Source organism: Stenella coeruleoalba (assembly GCF_951394435.1).
Source record: "Stenella coeruleoalba genome assembly, chromosome: 8".
Classification (NCBI taxonomy): Eukaryota; Metazoa; Chordata; class Mammalia; order Artiodactyla; family Delphinidae; genus Stenella; species Stenella coeruleoalba.
Window position 1 is genome coordinate 43,475,992 of NC_137154.1, and position 17,771 is coordinate 43,493,762.

The 17,771-nt window shown below is 37.0% G+C and overlaps 1 protein-coding gene across 2 annotated transcripts in view; it reads right to left on the minus strand.

The window, feature by feature from the left end:
- Positions 1-1,748: 1,748 nt before the first annotated feature.
- USP47 (ubiquitin specific peptidase 47) overlaps positions 1,749-17,771 on the minus strand; it is a 125,229-nt gene continuing 109,206 nt past the window's right edge. Inside the window, exons 21-28 of one of the 2 annotated variants that reach the window (XM_079930706.1) lie at positions 13,704-13,879; positions 13,261-13,341; positions 11,822-11,937; positions 11,340-11,458; positions 8,963-9,093; positions 7,420-7,467; positions 7,199-7,329; positions 1,749-6,373 (exon numbers count right to left, since the gene is read on the minus strand). In XM_079930706.1, coding sequence (XP_079786832.1) covers positions 6,199-6,373; positions 7,199-7,329; positions 7,420-7,467; positions 8,963-9,093; positions 11,340-11,458; positions 11,822-11,937; positions 13,261-13,341; positions 13,704-13,879 — 977 coding nt within the window. In that variant the 3' untranslated portion in view covers positions 1,749-6,198. The remainder of the gene's footprint in view (positions 6,374-7,198; positions 7,330-7,419; positions 7,468-8,962; positions 9,094-11,339; positions 11,459-11,821; positions 11,938-13,260; positions 13,342-13,703; positions 13,880-17,771) is intronic. The other variant, XM_079930705.1, reaches the window with a different exon arrangement.

Sequence of the window (17,771 nt, forward strand, 5' to 3'; positions counted from 1 at the left end):
GAACAAAAATGATTGCTGCTGACTCTTCCCAGCTTCCCCTCTTCATGTTCTGTTTCTGCTCCCTTCCTTTACTCCTCCCAGTGTCTGGCTTTTCTAGCCTCCCTAACCTGGTTCTTTGCGCTTTTGACACAATCAGGAGAAAGGGGTGCAGGGCAGAAGGATGAGAGCTGAAGGGAGAGGCCAGGGACCTGCTGTGGTGGGAGGGAAGCATGGGATAAAGGGCAGTTAAGTATTCCTGTAGTTTGTGCATCCCCTCCAGAGAGTCAAGAAATGCAACTAGATGAGAGACTGTTTTGATAGCCAGATTGGGTTTCCAAAGTCAGAGGGCCGACAGCTGTGTAGCTAGGCACCTCATAACAGGGGCTGCTGAGAGATGCCACTGCAGCAGCAGCAACTCAATTGCCCTATATAAAGACGACAAGAGAGGTGGTAAGAAACCCCCTTTTGGGAGATGGCAGTGTTTGGAAAACAGGTTATTTCCCTGTCTGACCTCCTATGAGGCAGGGGAAATTAGACTTATTCCTTTGGCTAAAACCTATGGGAGGAACTTTCAGAGAAACACTCATAAAATTTGGATGGGACAACTCAACAACAAAAAAACAAACAACCCAATCAAAAAAATGGGCAGAAGACCTGAAAAGACATTTCTCCAAAGAAGAAATACAGATGGCCAATAGGCACATGAAAAGATGCTCAACATTGCTAATTATTATAGAAATGCAAATCAAAACTACAGTGAGGTACCACCGGTCAGAATGGCCATCATTAAAAAGTTCACAAATAACAAATGCTGGAGAGGGTGTGGAAGAAAGGGAACCCTCCTACACTGTTGGTGGGAATGTAAGTTGGTGCAGCCACTGTGGAAAACAGTACAAAGGTTCCTCAGAAAACTAAAAATAGAATTACCGTATGATCCAGCAATCCCACTCCTGGGCATATATGCAGAACAAAACTATAATTCAAAAAGATACATGCACCCCTATGTTCACAGCAGCACTATTTACAATCGCCAAGACATGGAAGCAACCTAAATGTCCATTGACAGATGAATGGATAAAGAAGATGTGGTACATATGGAATACTACTCAGCCATAAAAAATATGCCATTTGCAGTAACATGGATGCAACTAGAGATTATCATACTAAGTGAAGTCAGAAAGACAAATACCGTATTACTTATATGTGGAATCTAAAATATGACACAAATGAACCTATCTATGAAACAGAAACAGAATCACAGACATAGAGAATAGACTCATGGTTACCAAGGGGGAGGGAGGTGGGGAAGGATGGATTGGGAATTTGGGGTTAGCAGATGTAAACTGGTACATATAGAATGGATAAACAACAAAAGTCCTACTGTATAGCACAGGGAACTAAATTCAATATCCTGTGATAAACCATAATGAAAAAGAATGTATATATATTTGTATAACTGAGTCACTTTGCTGTACAGCAGTAATTAACACAATATAAATCAACTATACTTCAATAAAAAATAAAATTTGTATGGGAGCCATTGACATCTCAAAGGGGGATGGTTGTGTAGAAGGTGGACACATTGACTTACCACTAATACCATGGAAGGAGGAGCATCAGGGAGAGACGACTGGATGGAGCAGTGAGGTGGAGGAGGGCAGATGCAAAGATAGATTCCTACTGCACCCACAGCCCCAGAGACAGGGCCATGGAAGAAACATGCAGTTAAGGGTTGAAGACTTGGTGGGGACCAGGGCATCATGGGATAACGTGGTACGCATTTCAGAGGAATGTCCCTTGCCAGCAGGAAGTCGGCAAAAGATAGTCAAGTTTCATAAGGAACCACCACTGTTGTTTGGAGTTGAATCTTTGCCTGGTAGGACCCGTAGGGCGTCTTACCTTCTACGAGAGTTCATGGTGACCAGGTAAAAAGGGGACAGTAACCTCACCACCACCAACAGAAGGCTGCTCTTTTCCCTCTTCCACCATCTATAGAGCTGGTGTGGAAAAGAGCCAGTGGGGAGTGAGGGCTCTGACCATAGCCTCCTTCCCTCTCCAAGCAGAGTGGCACATCCAGCAGCCACTGTGCGTGTGGTGGGGGGAGGCGCTTTAAATCAAATGGCTAAAAAACTTCAACAAGGTCAGATTGTTTGAATAATGCAAAGTGCCTTAAAATTTATAGGGTTGCCCCCAAAGTCTGCTTCCAGTGCGAAACTGCATTCCACAAAACAGTTGGCATAGTTACTGGAAAAACAGAACCACTGCATTATTTGTATCTCAACAAGATGATACCTTCTAATTCAGTGGGTTGCTTAAAGCATTATAAGGCTGAACATGAAGTGTGCCCTCTATACTGGGGGAAGGGGCAGGTTGGGAGCAAAGGCAGCAGAGGGGGAGCACGGTACTCACCTTTAAGGCAGGGCTCCTGGGTCCACAAATAATCCCCTGGCCTGGTAAATTCTCAGACTCTGACCAGTCAAAAGATCAGCTTCTCCTGTGCAGGTTAACTGGTGAGGGGGAGGTAGGTGGTGGTGCTATCACGGGGAAGGGGGAGCACATCCCTCCCTAACACTTTTTTGCCCTCCTAGCTTGGCCCCTAGTGATTGTCGCATTCTTTTCTAAACAGACACACATGATTTAACGCACTCTTGATTTTGTCAAGCATTGTTTCTGAAAGCCACGTTTTGAAAATTAACACTATATCTAACCAAATGATCGTAGTACCCCTTTCCCCATACGAACGACATTGAAGGAGCATCTTCTGTACACCAGCTTCATGTACACCAAGCCTACGTGGCTACAAGCTTTATTTGGACCATGAATTCCTTTGCAAACCTGATTTAAAAAGCATTTACTAGACCCCTAGAAAACTACACATACACACAATTTTGCACTGGATTTAAGGATTTGTGGCCCTAGAAGGCTTTTGACTGCTAGTGACCAAAATATTGATTCGTTTTGCAAAAATTACACAGAATTGTTTAGATGGAATACTTTTATTTAGCAAACAAAAAACTTGCTAATTCAGATTATCTTCTATTCCATATACTCTAGACTACAATTTGCAAGTCACAAGTGCAAGAGCTGGTTAGAGTCTTGATGCTGAACAAAGGGACAAAATTCAGAAGGAAAACAGCCAATTGAAAAGGAAATACTAGCGAATGAATCAGAATAAAAGATTTTATTGTATTCCATACATTCACAGGTCACTTCCAGATTTAGTAATAACACTGCAGTGCTCTGATGCTGTGCACTCTAGCTCAGACCACGTTGGAAGTTTATAGCTGTCTCCTCTCTCCGCCTAGATATCATTCCTAACAGTGTAGCCTGCCTACTTGATTGTTTTCTAGCTGTGGCATAGTTCACCCCCGTTTCCTCAGAATTTTAAAGTACTTTCTGTTTTCTCAAGAGTTTTAAAGTACTTTCCATTCCATTACAAAAGAGATTACCAAACACTGTGTAGTTAGTATAGGGCTCCGTCCCTCACTCTTTTTATCTTGTCATGGCTACTATCACTTACTTACACTTCGTTTGAGAAGTAGACGTTCATCTAGCAAACCTCTGTTCAGACCAGCTAAATAAACACTGCACAGACCAGCTAAATAAACAAGGCAGAGTCCTGAAACCATAGCTCTGGCTTCTTTGCCAAAATGGACCCCTGACCTTCAGCACCTGCCTTAGATATGTAGGTACTTGGTTCTCACAGGGCATCCCTGGCTGACACAAACTCATCTTCCCCACAGTAAAAACTCTTCAAAACCTTGGCATGACCCATGGGGAACAGGGTCACTCTTTATTGCATGTGGCCTGCCTCAGACTCAGAAGATTCAGCAGATGAGTGATCACCAGGTTCCACTGCCCCAGGCCTGGGAACACACAGTTAATGTGCCCTTTGGCTTACAGGTGCTCACTTGTTTCTCTGAGTCTGGGGGAGGTTGACACATTAATCTCTTTCCCGCAAATTACTGTTCCCACTGCCACAAATCCACTTTGAAATCACCACCCCCTTTACTGAAATTATTCAAGTGCAACATTGTGTTCTCTATCAGGCACTGAAGAGCAAGAAGCTTTAACTTTTTCTTTTCCATAATGAAATATATATTTTCTTTACCCTTGGTATTTGTAATACACCTGCAATTAGAAACAGCAAACACAAAACAAACAATAAAAAGGGCAGAAGGCACAGAATGAGGAGCAGGTATGAAGATTCTACCATTTCCTCTTATAGGGACACTAAACCAAACCAAACACGGCCCCAAACCCATTTTACTTACAAATCTGCCTCCTCTGCTCCACAGTCAGTCCTTGAAAGCAGAAAGCACATTTACTGACCCCTATATCCCAAGGAAGCTGGCCTGCATCAGAACCAAAGAGCTGTCATGTTACATCAGAAAATCGAAATGATCTGAAAAAACAACTCATCACAAATGCTTCAAGTTTTCCTCTGAGAACACCACCAATTCCACTAATGCAAACCCAGAACACTACCGCCATCAAATTTAGCAGAATGCTACAGAGTTTATATGGAATAAAAATTAGTGAGAAAAATGTCTTAGAAAAATTTTTTTTCCCCTCGTAGGGACTTTTAAGATATTATGGAACTCTCAATCATTATATTCAAACTGCAACCAACATTTGCTAACACTATTTTCTAATTTTTTCTTAAAAGGAAAAAAAGGGTAAAATTTCGACTCTGAAATATCGACAGGATCCTCCAAAGTTAAATATTAACATCTTTTCATCTCTCTTATGAGAACTTTACTGTAAACACGTTACCACAGAGATGAGATAATTATTCAATATACATTACAAAATGTGGTATTTAAAGAAAACAAATCTCTTCTGAACCCGGATTCTTCATCCACAAAAGTTTAATGACCAAAATAACACAACAGAATGAACAAATGTTTTATTGGCATGTTCATTGTTGTAAACAGCATCTGGCATGAAAAAGTTTTACCAAAACCTTTTTATTGATTTTTTTATAAATTAGATGGCATTTTCAAAATTTACGTAGAATTATGTTCATTGAATAGTTGCATTTAGCAGAGCAAAAACTTGCCGATTCGAATAGACTGCAATGAAATCATGTTGACTGCATTAGCCTGTGTCATGACCTGACTTACTAGCAAGTTTATTCAAAACGATGTTGTTTCCCCAAAGTTAAACTACATGTAACTATGTATCAACTCCAAAAATTAAAGTGGGACTTAAAAGGGTTTTAGAAGATTCAAACTTGGAGTAAATCTTCAAAATAAATGTAAAAAAGGAAAAAATCGAAGCCGCTGAACAGAAAAACCTCATTAACAAGGGCAAATACAATCGTATGGGACCCAGCACTGAGGAACCCCACTGAGGGTTACATTTACATAAACTGCTATACTTCTCAATGTACACAAATGTACATCATGAATGATATGTGAAATGAATAACCATGGGAAATAGCTGAACTGCAATTATGATAACTCAATAGGATCAATTTTATTTACATGCTGAATGAATGAGTGAAATGAATTCTCTACATCCATAACTTAACGTACAATCAGTTATAATTACAGTATTGCAGCAATTTTGAGCTGCCACCTGCTGGGAGTGGTCTAAGGAAATGTTTTGATGATCTAGAATAATGTTCTTAATACTTCGAAAAAAAGAAAACAAAATAAAAACACAACTTCACGATTCTTTACTGGGTTACGGCTGGTTCTAAGAATTTCTTTCTTCTGCTCCTATTTTTGCTGCTTTCCAAGAGTCAACACACGTTGCATTTACTTCCGAATTGTCAATGAGGTAATGTGTGTATAAGTGAAATAAACAGAAATTCATTCATTCATGGCCTTTGCACAGCTTTTATTATTAAGCTATGAGCATCCTGTTTGAGGCTGGTTTGACTAGCGGCTATGTGCACATCTGTCTGCAAGAAAAGAAGTTTACTCATTCCCCTTTCCCCTTTTCTAGTAGCAGGTTTTGCTTTTTGTTTTTATTTTTTTGCACATCCCTTTTCACTTTACAGTACATTTGACTATAGTGCACAACATGATTCCAAGTCAAAACAGTGGCCCATTGGGCACTGAGCTTCTGATTGGTGAAGGGCAGTCCAATCAGTGCTGGTATCACTGGGTTACCCCTAACCACGTCCGGCTATAATGGCACACTACACAGTAGCAGTGAACCGTCTAATTAAAACCAAAATCCCCCAGGGAAAATGCTACACTAGCAGAGTCAGTCTTGAGTCAGATCTTTATTTGGTGCTCCATCCAGATATATTTTTAGTGCTTTTTCTTTCCGAGGTGAGTACGTTACACGATGTCCCGTCTTCTGGAGTCGACTGCTTTCTTTTTTCATCAGTTCATTTCTTTGCTCATCTGTCAACTCCATTAATTCTTCTGTTTTATCCCTACGTTTAAAATATTAATGACATATTAGACCAGCAGAGCCATCTGTCTCCTTTAATTTATGCTTAAATGCTCTAAAGCTGCTCAGTGAGAAAATGAAATCTGATTATCACCACTGAAGTTAAATAACCTCATATATTAAGATATCCTAGATTTCTAATGTGTTTATTATATTAACATGGCACTCACTTCGAAAAATGGCAAAGAATAATTTCCATGTTACTATTAGTATAATAATGGCTATCATTTATTGAACATCTATTTATAACAGGCACTAGGCCAGTTTTTTAAAATGCAATAGTTCCTAATTCTCATAAAATCCTGCAAGGTTGAAATCATTGTTGCCATTTTACAGATGAGGATCTAGGTAAATAACAACGCTAAATCTGAACACATATCTGCCAGCCTCCAATGACTATTCTTTTCCCTCTATATCTGTAATGTCTGATCCGGCAGCCACTAGCCATGTGTGCCTATTGAGATATGTCTGCTCCAAATTGACATGGGAGGCAAGTATAATAAATATACAATATTTCGGAGACTTACTATACGAAAAATAATGTAAAATATCTTGTAAATGATTTTTATATTGTTTACATGTTGTAATGATAATATTTTGGATGTACTGGGTTAGAAATACTTTATTAAAATAATTTCACCATTCTACTTTTTAAAATGTGGCTACTAGAAATTTCAGAATGTAATAAATGGCTTGCACTGGTCAGGGCTGCTCTATATCATAACAATTGTAAAGCTATTTATGAAAAACAAGATGCACAACAAAAATGTGGTATCACTAGAAATAACCAAAAGATTGTGAATGTTACCTATAAAATATGACTGCACCATCATCACAGATATAAAGAGGCCAGACATTCAGGGTAGAAACTTTAGGATTCCAGTCCAAATCCTGATGAATATCAAGGACAGAAATATCACAGGGAAAAGTTCCTCTACCCTAAGGAGAAAAGAATGAATGAATAAATGACACCATTAGCCATGTTTATTGAGCCCTAGTACCCAGATTTAAACATTCTCAGGGCCTTACCTTGGCAAATTCAATATCTTCTAAAGGAATTCCACTGATTTCACAAAGCTGTAAAAGGAAATATTTTACATGAGTTCATCTAAAAAGTAAATTTGCTGAGAAGTTATTTTCCTTTAACCTCATAAGCACAGACATAGCTTTTTTGTTCAAAGAAGTAACATGTTTGATAAAAATTTTTTAAAAAGCAGGAAGTGGAATTCTCTCCTCTGTCTACCTGCAAACACCATGTCTCAGAAATATCAATTTAGTATATTCCTTTCAGACCTTTCCTATGCATATATAAACTACATACACACATTTATAAATACATTTCATAAACAGTTTTATATATCTATATAGTAACTTTATATAGTCTCTATATAAGAACAGGATACCGAGTAACCTCATTCTCTTCAATAGTTGAAAAATATACCATTGTATTTCCTATTGATGGACACTGAGCGTGTTTTTAGGTTTTCCCAGTTACAATGCTATAATATGTATCTCCATAAATATCTCTTTGCATATTTCTGCAAATATTTCTTAGATGTAGAATTGCACATCTGAAATGTTGATAAACAATGCCAAGCTGAACCCTGAAAAAAATGTAACAATTTAACCACTTATCAAAGGTGTTGATATTGCATTTTCCCCAAACCATGATGACTCTAGGTATTTTTTTATATTCTAAATCTTCACCAATTTAAGAGGTAAAAAGTGTTGTTATTATTTTAACTTGTATTTCTTCTTCTATGAATTGCCTATTCATGTTCTTTGCTTATTTTAAAATTAGACTGTCCAGATTATTAATTTGTAGCTCCTTTTAAATTTGGACATCATGTTTCACATATGTTTCGAATATTTTTCCATTGTTTTTTAGCTTTATGGGTTGCTTTAAAAATATTTTTTTGGCAGTTGGGGGGTACTGTGCAGAAGATTTAAACTTTTATGTTGTCTATCTTTTCTTTTTTGGCTTTTGGTATTATACTTACAAATATTTTTCCCTCTCTGGGATTATAAAAATATTCTCAATATTTTCACCTAGAACATTTATCATTTTATTATATTTTAAAATATAAATTTAACTTATTTAGAATTTATTTTTGTGTTTGGTGTGAAATATGGAAATAAATTTTTCCCCAAACTGCCAACCGTCCTAGTACCACTTATGAATAATTCACCCTTTCTCCAGAGATCCTTAGAATTCCCACCTTTAAAATGAAAAATGCAGAAGACATCTTCATCTGGGTTCTCTACTCGATTCTACCTCATTTGGGTTTTAAGCATATACAGCAATTTACTCTAGTGCCTCTAACTAATCCTAACTACTTAAGGCAAAGTTGGTCCAAGTAACAGAAAGTGGTGGTTCACTTCTGGATGGCCAGAAGCCAAGGTAATTTTTCAAAGCATCAGCAGCCCTAAGAAACAAGAGTAGTGTGGCACAATGTGTGACAGAGACAAAGACAGGTTGCTGCATCAGTGTCTGGCACTCACTTCCTAGGGTGTCTCTTATGCACCACAGAGAAAAATGTATGTTAGTTCATTTTCTTTAAAATGAACTTACCTTCTCTCGCAACTCATCAACACTACTGCTTTCCAACACAACCTCCTGGAAGGGATCCAACTTCATCTCTGAAGGCCTCCACCGTCTTGACAAAACTGCGAGTTGTGACATGGATTTCATCTTCTCTGCCCCTAATATGCAAGATTAGGCCATCATTCTATTTACTCTAATGATTCATAATTTGCCTTTTCTTGTACTGCCTGACTAAACAAAAAGATTTACTTCAAGTGTTATTCTTAAAAAGTGGGCATGGGGACCTCCCTGGTGGTCCAGTGGTTGAGACTCTGTGCTCCCAAAGAAGGGGGCCCAGGTTCAATCCCTGGTCAGGGAACTAGATCCCACATGCCACAACTAAAGATCCTGCATGCTGCAACTAAGACCCGGCGCAGCCAAATAAATAAATAAATATAAAAAAGAAAAAGTGGGCATAAAAGAAACCAATTATCCCAAGGATTTTTTGAGAATAAAATATTTATTCTCTTCCCCCAAGTCTCAGAAGATAATCGCTAACCCCTGCAAGCTCTCCTTCCACCAGTACTCCTAATTCCACTCCCTCGTGACTCCTGCTGGACACTGCTCGACCAATTACTCTCTTCTTTGCATCTATGATCTTTGTTCCTCTGTTGGCTTCTACCCCACAATCTAAAATCATAATCAAATAGCTTTAAGTTTATCTTCTTTTTTCACTCAAGCTATCATTAATCCTTCTCTTTTCATTTACTCCCAAACTTACTGATTCTTCAAAACCCAGCTCAGCTGTCACCTTTCTCTTTGATGTACACAAGAGCCAACTGTACTGATTTGGTCCTTAACACCTATCATTTTGGAATTACAGGTTTGTAGTTCTGGCTCTCCCATACACTGTGCATCTGGAGGGCAATCACTGGTCTTTATTCATTTTTATAGCACCAAGGGTCAGCAATGTCTGGCAAATTACAGGTCAATAAATGCTTCTTAGATTTAATCACATGACATATCTTACTCAAGTATTTCAATGCTAAAATATATACTGAAATGATACTGATGTAAGGACCTACTATCCAGAGACATGTTCTGGCTAATCCATCTCTGCTAATATATACTCCGTCCTAATAAGGGTGACGTCTATGTCCTTCATCTCTTCTTGGCCTACCCAGAAACAGTGATTACTCTCTCAGGCCCCAGATACTCAGAGAAGGAATTACAATCTGGAGCACTTGCTTACAAATCATGGTAGATGGCGTCCTGGTTATTCCTTGTCTCCCCACTTAACTTGTCACTTAATCAGAATTCAAACATTGAAATTTAAACCAAATTAGACCTGAAATAGGTGAGGTGTTAGTATTATTGAACCCTCTGAAAGCTATCATAATCTTACATAAAAATATCCAGAACTTATGATATTTTAATTTCTATGGAAAAAGAAAAGGAAAATCAAAAACTTTCTAAGCAACAGCAAAGTCACAAAAGAATATAGAACTAGTTGTTTCCCTTTATATCTCCTAAAAGCCAACTTTTCCCCCACTAACTCTTCCAAAAAACATTAGATTAAAATGTACCAATGTTGATAATTAAAACCAGGAGGTGTGACAAACAGAACTGCTCTTCTAGGTCACTGTTACATTGTTATGGGTTGAATTATGTCCCCCACCAAAAGACATGTTGAAGTCCTGAACTTCAGTACCTCAGAATGTGACCTTATTTGGAAATAGGGTCGTTACAATGGTAATCAAGTTAAAATGAGATCATTAAAGTGGGTACTAATCCAATATGACTAGGGTCCTTATAATATGGGAAATCAGGACACAGATAGGAAAGCCCGCACAGAGAACATGATGTGAAGATGAAGGCAGAGATCAGGAGGATGCATCTATAAGCCAAGGAACACCAAAGACTGCCAACAAACCACCAGAAGCTAGGAGAGAGGCATGGAGCAAATTCTCCCTCACAGCCCACAGGAGGAACCAACCCTGACAACACCTTGATCTCAGACTTCTAGCCTCCGAAACTGTGAGAAAATAAATTTCTGTTGTTTAAGCCACCCAATTTGTAGTACTTTGTACCAGCCTAGAAAACTAATATTGTCACTGTTCTCAAAATCTCTGAAAAATCATTAATACCACAGCCTCAAAACAAGTCACAATGAAAAAAGAGACTAAATAACAAACATGGCTAAGAAACTCTTACTTTCTGTAAAAGGTACTAAAAATACAACTTTGAAATTGCAACTTCCCTGAAAGGAAGAATTCATATTCTTAAAATTAGAGAAAAGAAGAAATATTTAAAAGGCAAATGATGCCCAGAGAAGAGACAGAAGAAACTCATTATTTGAAAAAATGATAACTTCGATTATTTCTAGAGAATTCCTGATATTTCTCCACAAAAATATTGATAATACCATCAAGAACTTCAAGGAAAACCTCCCAGTTGCTGGAAATATTAATATCTTCTTCATAAATATGATAATCCAAAAAGACAGTGCCAGGATTCTTCCATGTTTTTTTCCTTAGACGAAACCTACAAATGTGATAAGACATTTTAAACTATTATACTTTGAAATTCTTAACTTGAAAAAAAATGACATGAATCTGACACATCAAAGAAAAATGAACTATGTTCAAACACAAAAGTCAAATGGTTATTCATTAAAATTTTGGGAAAATATAATGAAAAGCTCTCAAGACATCAAATTTAGTATCCTACAGAGGAAGTTCAAGCAAATGCTAATACTTTTGCTTAGTTCTATTAATCTGCAGTACTAAAATTCTGAATGGTACAGGAATTTAAAATTCTTCTAGTTTTAGAAAATTATACCAATCCATATCAATTGACCACACTGTCTTTCTTCAAATTGCTGATGACACTGTAATTTTACTTTACCTGTCAATACTGAGCTCTAAACCACATTGCTCCCTGAGCTGAGGAATTAACTCCTCTTTTGATTGCCGTACAGTCATTCCTTTAGCAAACACAGCATCTAGCAGAAACTTGCACGGCTAGGAATATAAACATAAACAATTAGACCCTGAATTACATTAAAATAAGGATCAACAAGACGTTTTATTTGCACTTTATAGTGTGACAATTACTGGACTGGGTTTAGGAGTCTTATCTTCCTAGGTTTAAATCTTGGCTCCACTACTTACTAAAGCTCTGCTATCTTGAGCAAGCTTACTTAACATTTCTGTGCCTCAGTTTTCTCATCTTTAAACCAGAGCCAGAGTCATTGTGGAGATTAAATATGATAATACATTCATATTTCTCTTCTTGTAATACAATGACCATAATTTTGAAAGTAAAAAGAATCACCTTTATAGAGTAAAATGAGAGAAATGAATACTAATTCTCCAAATACATTCACTGACTGTCTCAAAAGAGATACAGTATTCACAAACCCCAAATTCAGAAGAAAGATGTAAGTCAAAATGAGTGTAATGGATCACATATAAGAGATATGACTGATGCCTAATAAAATATTTGTTGAACAAATGAAGGCATTTTATGAAAACATTATCCCCTTATTTGCTGTTTTTCACATTTGTCTAGGTCTTCACTGAGATGTTATAAATGTCTTAAAAATAGTGTCTTTGCCTTATTCTTCTGGGTATTCACCACAATCTTATATATCACAGGAACTAAGATATTTTATTACTCCCCGAAAAACATAGCTGGTTTAGATCCTTAATCCACCATTTACAAGTTATATGACCTTGGGCAAGTTACCTCTCTGTGCCTCGGTTTCTTAATCTATAAAATGAGAATGACAGTACTTTTATAATAGAGTTAATTGATGAGGATTAAAAGGGTCAATATTTGTACGCACTTAGAGCACAAAGAGACACTATATATAATGCTAGTTAAATACTAAAAATGATTCTCTGAACACAAAAAGTAGTCAACTGCCATCCTTCTGTAGCATTTTACGATCATTCCCAGAAGCACAAACAAACCCCCTTTTAAAAGCAGAAAATGTTTGCCCTTCCAGCATTTGTAGCAATACTTTAGACCAGGGGGATGACAAAAATGGCCTGAGGGCCACATTCATCTGGTGCCTGTTTTTGTAAGTGAAATTTTATTGGAACATAGCCACCCCCATTGGCTTATGTACTGTCTGTGTCTGCTTCTGTACTACATTGGCAGAACTGAGTAGTTGCAACAGAGGCAGTATGGCCTGTACAACTGAAATATTTCCTAAAAAAAGTCTGCTATCTCCTTCTTTAGAGAGATAAAAAGAAATGTCTAGTAATCAAATCTGTGCACTGTATGTTTTTAATAACTATCAAAAGTTACCTTACATTGCTTGTAAGTATATTACTTACCTCTTGTTCATTGACTAGAAGCTGGTACACTTTAACTCTGTATTCTCCTTTTTTAAGTGCTCTCCCCAGTCTAATTGTAATCTACAAATTAAAAACAGTTTTTTTTAGATGTATGGTCTCAGCAGAATAAACTACCCATTTTCATCTCAACTGTTTAGTATTTTTCTCCCAATTCTCTAGATTCTGGGCTGTTTGAAAACAGGTATATCTTTTACCTCTGATTCCCCAGTGCCTAGAATACTAACTGGCACACAGTTAACATTTAACAAATGTTTGTTAGATGAATGGAGAAATCAACAACAAAAAAGCCAAATAACCACTAAACCTCAGGGACAAATTATCCTTTTAGGGTATCCATTTCACCTTACTTGGAAGTAGTGCAAGATGTTCTCAAATCTATCATTTAAAACAGACTCTAATTATTCAGAATTATTTTAATCAACCTTATTGTCATCTGAAAATGATGAAAGTGTCTCATTTAGCCGGACGCTCTCAAACTCTTGATTGCTGGCATACACGCGAAAGACCTTGAAGTGAGAGGACAAAACTCCAACAAAGGGCTCTAAATGTTGTTTGAAAGCAGCCAGAGTAATTCTTTTATCAACATGCACCATCAACCCTAAGCACACACACACACAAAAAACAGAAAAAAAAGGTAAAAGAAACCTCTTAGGTATAAATAAAGCAGATCATATACTTTTTATTATACTGTAAGCAGGAAAAAGTACCTTTTCAGTTATTTGACTTTTAGCTAATATACTACATTGAATGGACAAAAATGTGGGCACTGAGCATATGCTAAGGATAATCTGACAGCTTTAAATGTTCTGAGATATTTAAGTGCTTATTTGCTTACTTATTTTGGCTGCTGAATTAAAAACCAAACTTATAGGAACTCTCTTCAAATACACACATTTCTAGATCTACACAGCAGTAGTGTGGGCTCTGGCTGGGTCCCACCCCTACCTCTTCTGCTTTCTTACTAGCTGTGAGACACAGAGCAAGCCACCAGCCTCTGTACCTGCATTTTGTCATTTGAAAAATGGAGCTAATAACAGTACCTACCTCACAGTATCTCACTGTAAATTCAATGAGGTAATATGTTTATAGAATAGTTTCATATATATATATATATATATATATATAAAAATCGCCTCAAAAATTGTTAGTAAATCTAGTTCTGGGATTTCTACTAGAGAAAAATGTCAAGACTAGCATATGAAGATGTCTGTTTTATCATGTGGTTGGTTGGACTGTAACAGAAATAATATCTAAATGGGTCAGAAACTCCCACCTCCTCCAAGCTTCAGTTTAAGCTCTGTTGGCATTATAATAGTATTATCTTTGATGGGCTTTTTTTCTAATGCTTATTAATATTTTGTCCTTTATAAGCCACTCATGAGGATACTTCTGGAATATATTTCTATTTACTCTGGTCTTCATATTCTAGTAAAGAGCAAAAACTTCACTCATTTATCTTTCTCTTGTAACAAAGCAGTACAGAATGCAAGAGCTGCCATGCAGCCTCAGGCCCATGGTCTCTTTGCAGCCCTAAGGCTCTCTCTAGGGCAGACCTCAGTTTTCTGTGAAATTTACATGAAAGGTTAAGGATAAAACCCTAAAACACTCCTGATTTCCATTCTCAGGTCATCCCAACTCAGGTTGATGAATTTTTCTAAATGGATTTTTCAAATAATGTCTATTTACTATTTCCCTGGTTATAAAATACTGGTTCACTAGAGAAAATGTGACAAGTATGAATTAGAAAACATAGATAAGGTGATGAACTTTATTTACTGTATATATCTTTTGAGGCAGCATTTCTTTTAATTTGTTTAAAATGTCAGTTTCTAAGCTTTAAGGAATGCTCCTAAATGTTAAAATCTAGCTTTTGGCAAACAAAACTCTATTATCCAGAGAGGGACTAAATTTCTTGAGAGAAGGGTGTAATGAAAAAATTTCTTCATTAGAAATGAGAAGCCTATGGCTGGATTTCAGTTTTGCCACTTCAGTCTGATAAATAAATGGCTGTAGGTAGGTCATCCAATCTTTCTGAGCCTCCGCTTTCTCACAGGATTATTACGCCAGTCTCATTGATTGTTGTTCGACAAATATAGTAAATTCTAAGGCATTACTCAAATAAAAGCTATCACTGTCATTTTGGTTTCTCTCATAACTCCTAGTAATGTTGTATCATAGGAAGACACGAATGGTTGTTGGTTATTGATATAGTCCAATATGGTGATTAGGACCAAGTGTTCTAGAGTTACATGGCCTGGCTGGAATAAAGTCCTGGTTCCTCCTCACAAATTAGATTTGTGACTTTGACCTAAGTTCTCTGTACTTCAATTACCTCTATTATTAAATGAAGGTAACAGTATTTATATCTCATAATGTGTTTTTGGGTCAATACATGTAAAATGCTTAACATAGCACTGACAAAGTGTTAGCTTAACTGATGAGCTATAATTATTTTGTAGTTTTACAGAATACCATCATAACATTTTTCCTATCTACCCCTTCATACAGAAAAGTTCAGTCTCTTCACAGTGCAACCTCAAAATAGCCTCAAAGGCTTTTCTTTTTTCTTTCTTTTCTTTTATGTATTTCTTGAAAGAGGTGGTAGCCAAAATTGTACAAAAAAATTTCAGTGCAAATACACTACCATTTTTATTACTTTGGCCTTCCTGTTTATATCCCAGTGCTTGAAGACTACAACTAGGTCACACTGGGACAGTATTTTCAAAGACAGGTTCTATACTCCCTGAAACAATTCCTGGATTATAATGAATCACTTAAAGACTATCATTTTAAGTGCTGTTTGGTAATTATCTAAATGAGTTGTCTAGACGGTGCACGGTATACCACTCTTCAGATATCAAATTCTTTGTTTACCTATTCTACCTTGCCATTTCATCACTCTGAAGAACTTGTATTATTATGTATCATCCATGTTTCCCAGGCACCTACTTTCAGATCCCTGCGGAACTGTGACGAAGCAGTCTTACTAGAGACTCCTTAAACACTAGGCTGCTGGCTATCATCCCCACTCCCTTTTCCCTAAGCCAGATTTTTAAACATGAAAAGGCATTTTCCAGGGTTTTCACTTTTTCTTTTCAAACAAACCTTCTGTATGGCTTCTGAAAGCCTAAGTAATTTGTAGAAAATGGTTTCTCTTCATCACATTTTTTTTTTAAGTTTTTTAAGTTTCTTTGAAGGAAGCTTCAGGCAAGATATAAACTAGAAATTCTGAATTACATAATCTCAGAAGGATGGAAGAGATCTGTCAGTTTGGGCATTTGGACAAACAACAAAAACATATCAACATTGGTGAGATTTAAAATAATAAAAGAATAAATAAAATATAAGACTAAAACCAGCCAGAGAATTAGCAGGACAAGCAGGTTCAAGATACAAAATCTTGAATACTATTTCAATGAACGCTAGTAAATTAGCCCACAATGGATTTCTAAAAAGGTTAAAATGGCCAGCAATCTCCTTTGCAAAGATTTCATTAAGCATTCTAAGATGGAAATGGGACCCTTTAGACTATGATTCTAAATATTCCCACTGAATCCTTCCTACCATTGAAACTCTCATGCAGTCTAATTTTCAGCACATCTTTCAAAAACAAACTCCTTCAAAGAAATTTCTAACCTTTTTCCAAAGAGAAGCTACTTTTAATTTCTGCAATGCCCTTGAAGGGTTGAGGATGGTAAGAAAGCAGAGTAGGTACTAGCTATTTTTCCTGTACTATGACGTGAGGTAAGTAACAGTGGTAGCAGTGAGGAGGTGGAGGTATGAGTACTAGGCTTACAACCAGAATACCTGAATCTGATCCCAGCAGTGTGACTAACTAACTGTGTGACCTCAGGCAAATTATTTAACTTGTTTGAGCCAGTTTCTTCATCAGTGAAAAGTGTCTAACAATATCAATTTCACACAGCTGTTGAGAACTAAATGAGATAACATGTTAATAAGAGTTATAAGAAAAAAACTCCATAGAAATATAAATGAAGCATTACTATAACAGAGCTTCTCTATCTCCATTTTAACTCACTAATCCACATTTTCGCACTTGAGTTTCTGCAAGATATAGGTATGGATGTCAAATAATTACATTGTTATTTGGACCTAATTAATTAAAACCACAAATTTATGTATTTTACTACTGATTTCATGATTTCTGCCACTTTTTTATTTTTTTTTGTGGTACGCGGGCCTCTCACTGTTGTGGCCTCTCCCGTTGCGGAGCACAGGCTCCGGACGCGCATTGGCAGGCGGACTCTCAACCACTGCGCCACCAGGGAAGCCCCGCCACTTCCTTTTAAAAGATCTAATTTTGAGACTACAAGTATCCTAGCATTTAACTAATACAGTGGTTGTTTGTGCACCTTCTCTCCACAAGATGAAGCATAAGGCTGCATCTTAGTCATCCTTACTTCTGACAAATACATATGGCCTGGCACCTGGCATGTATTCAGGAAATAATAATTGTGTGGGTGTATAAA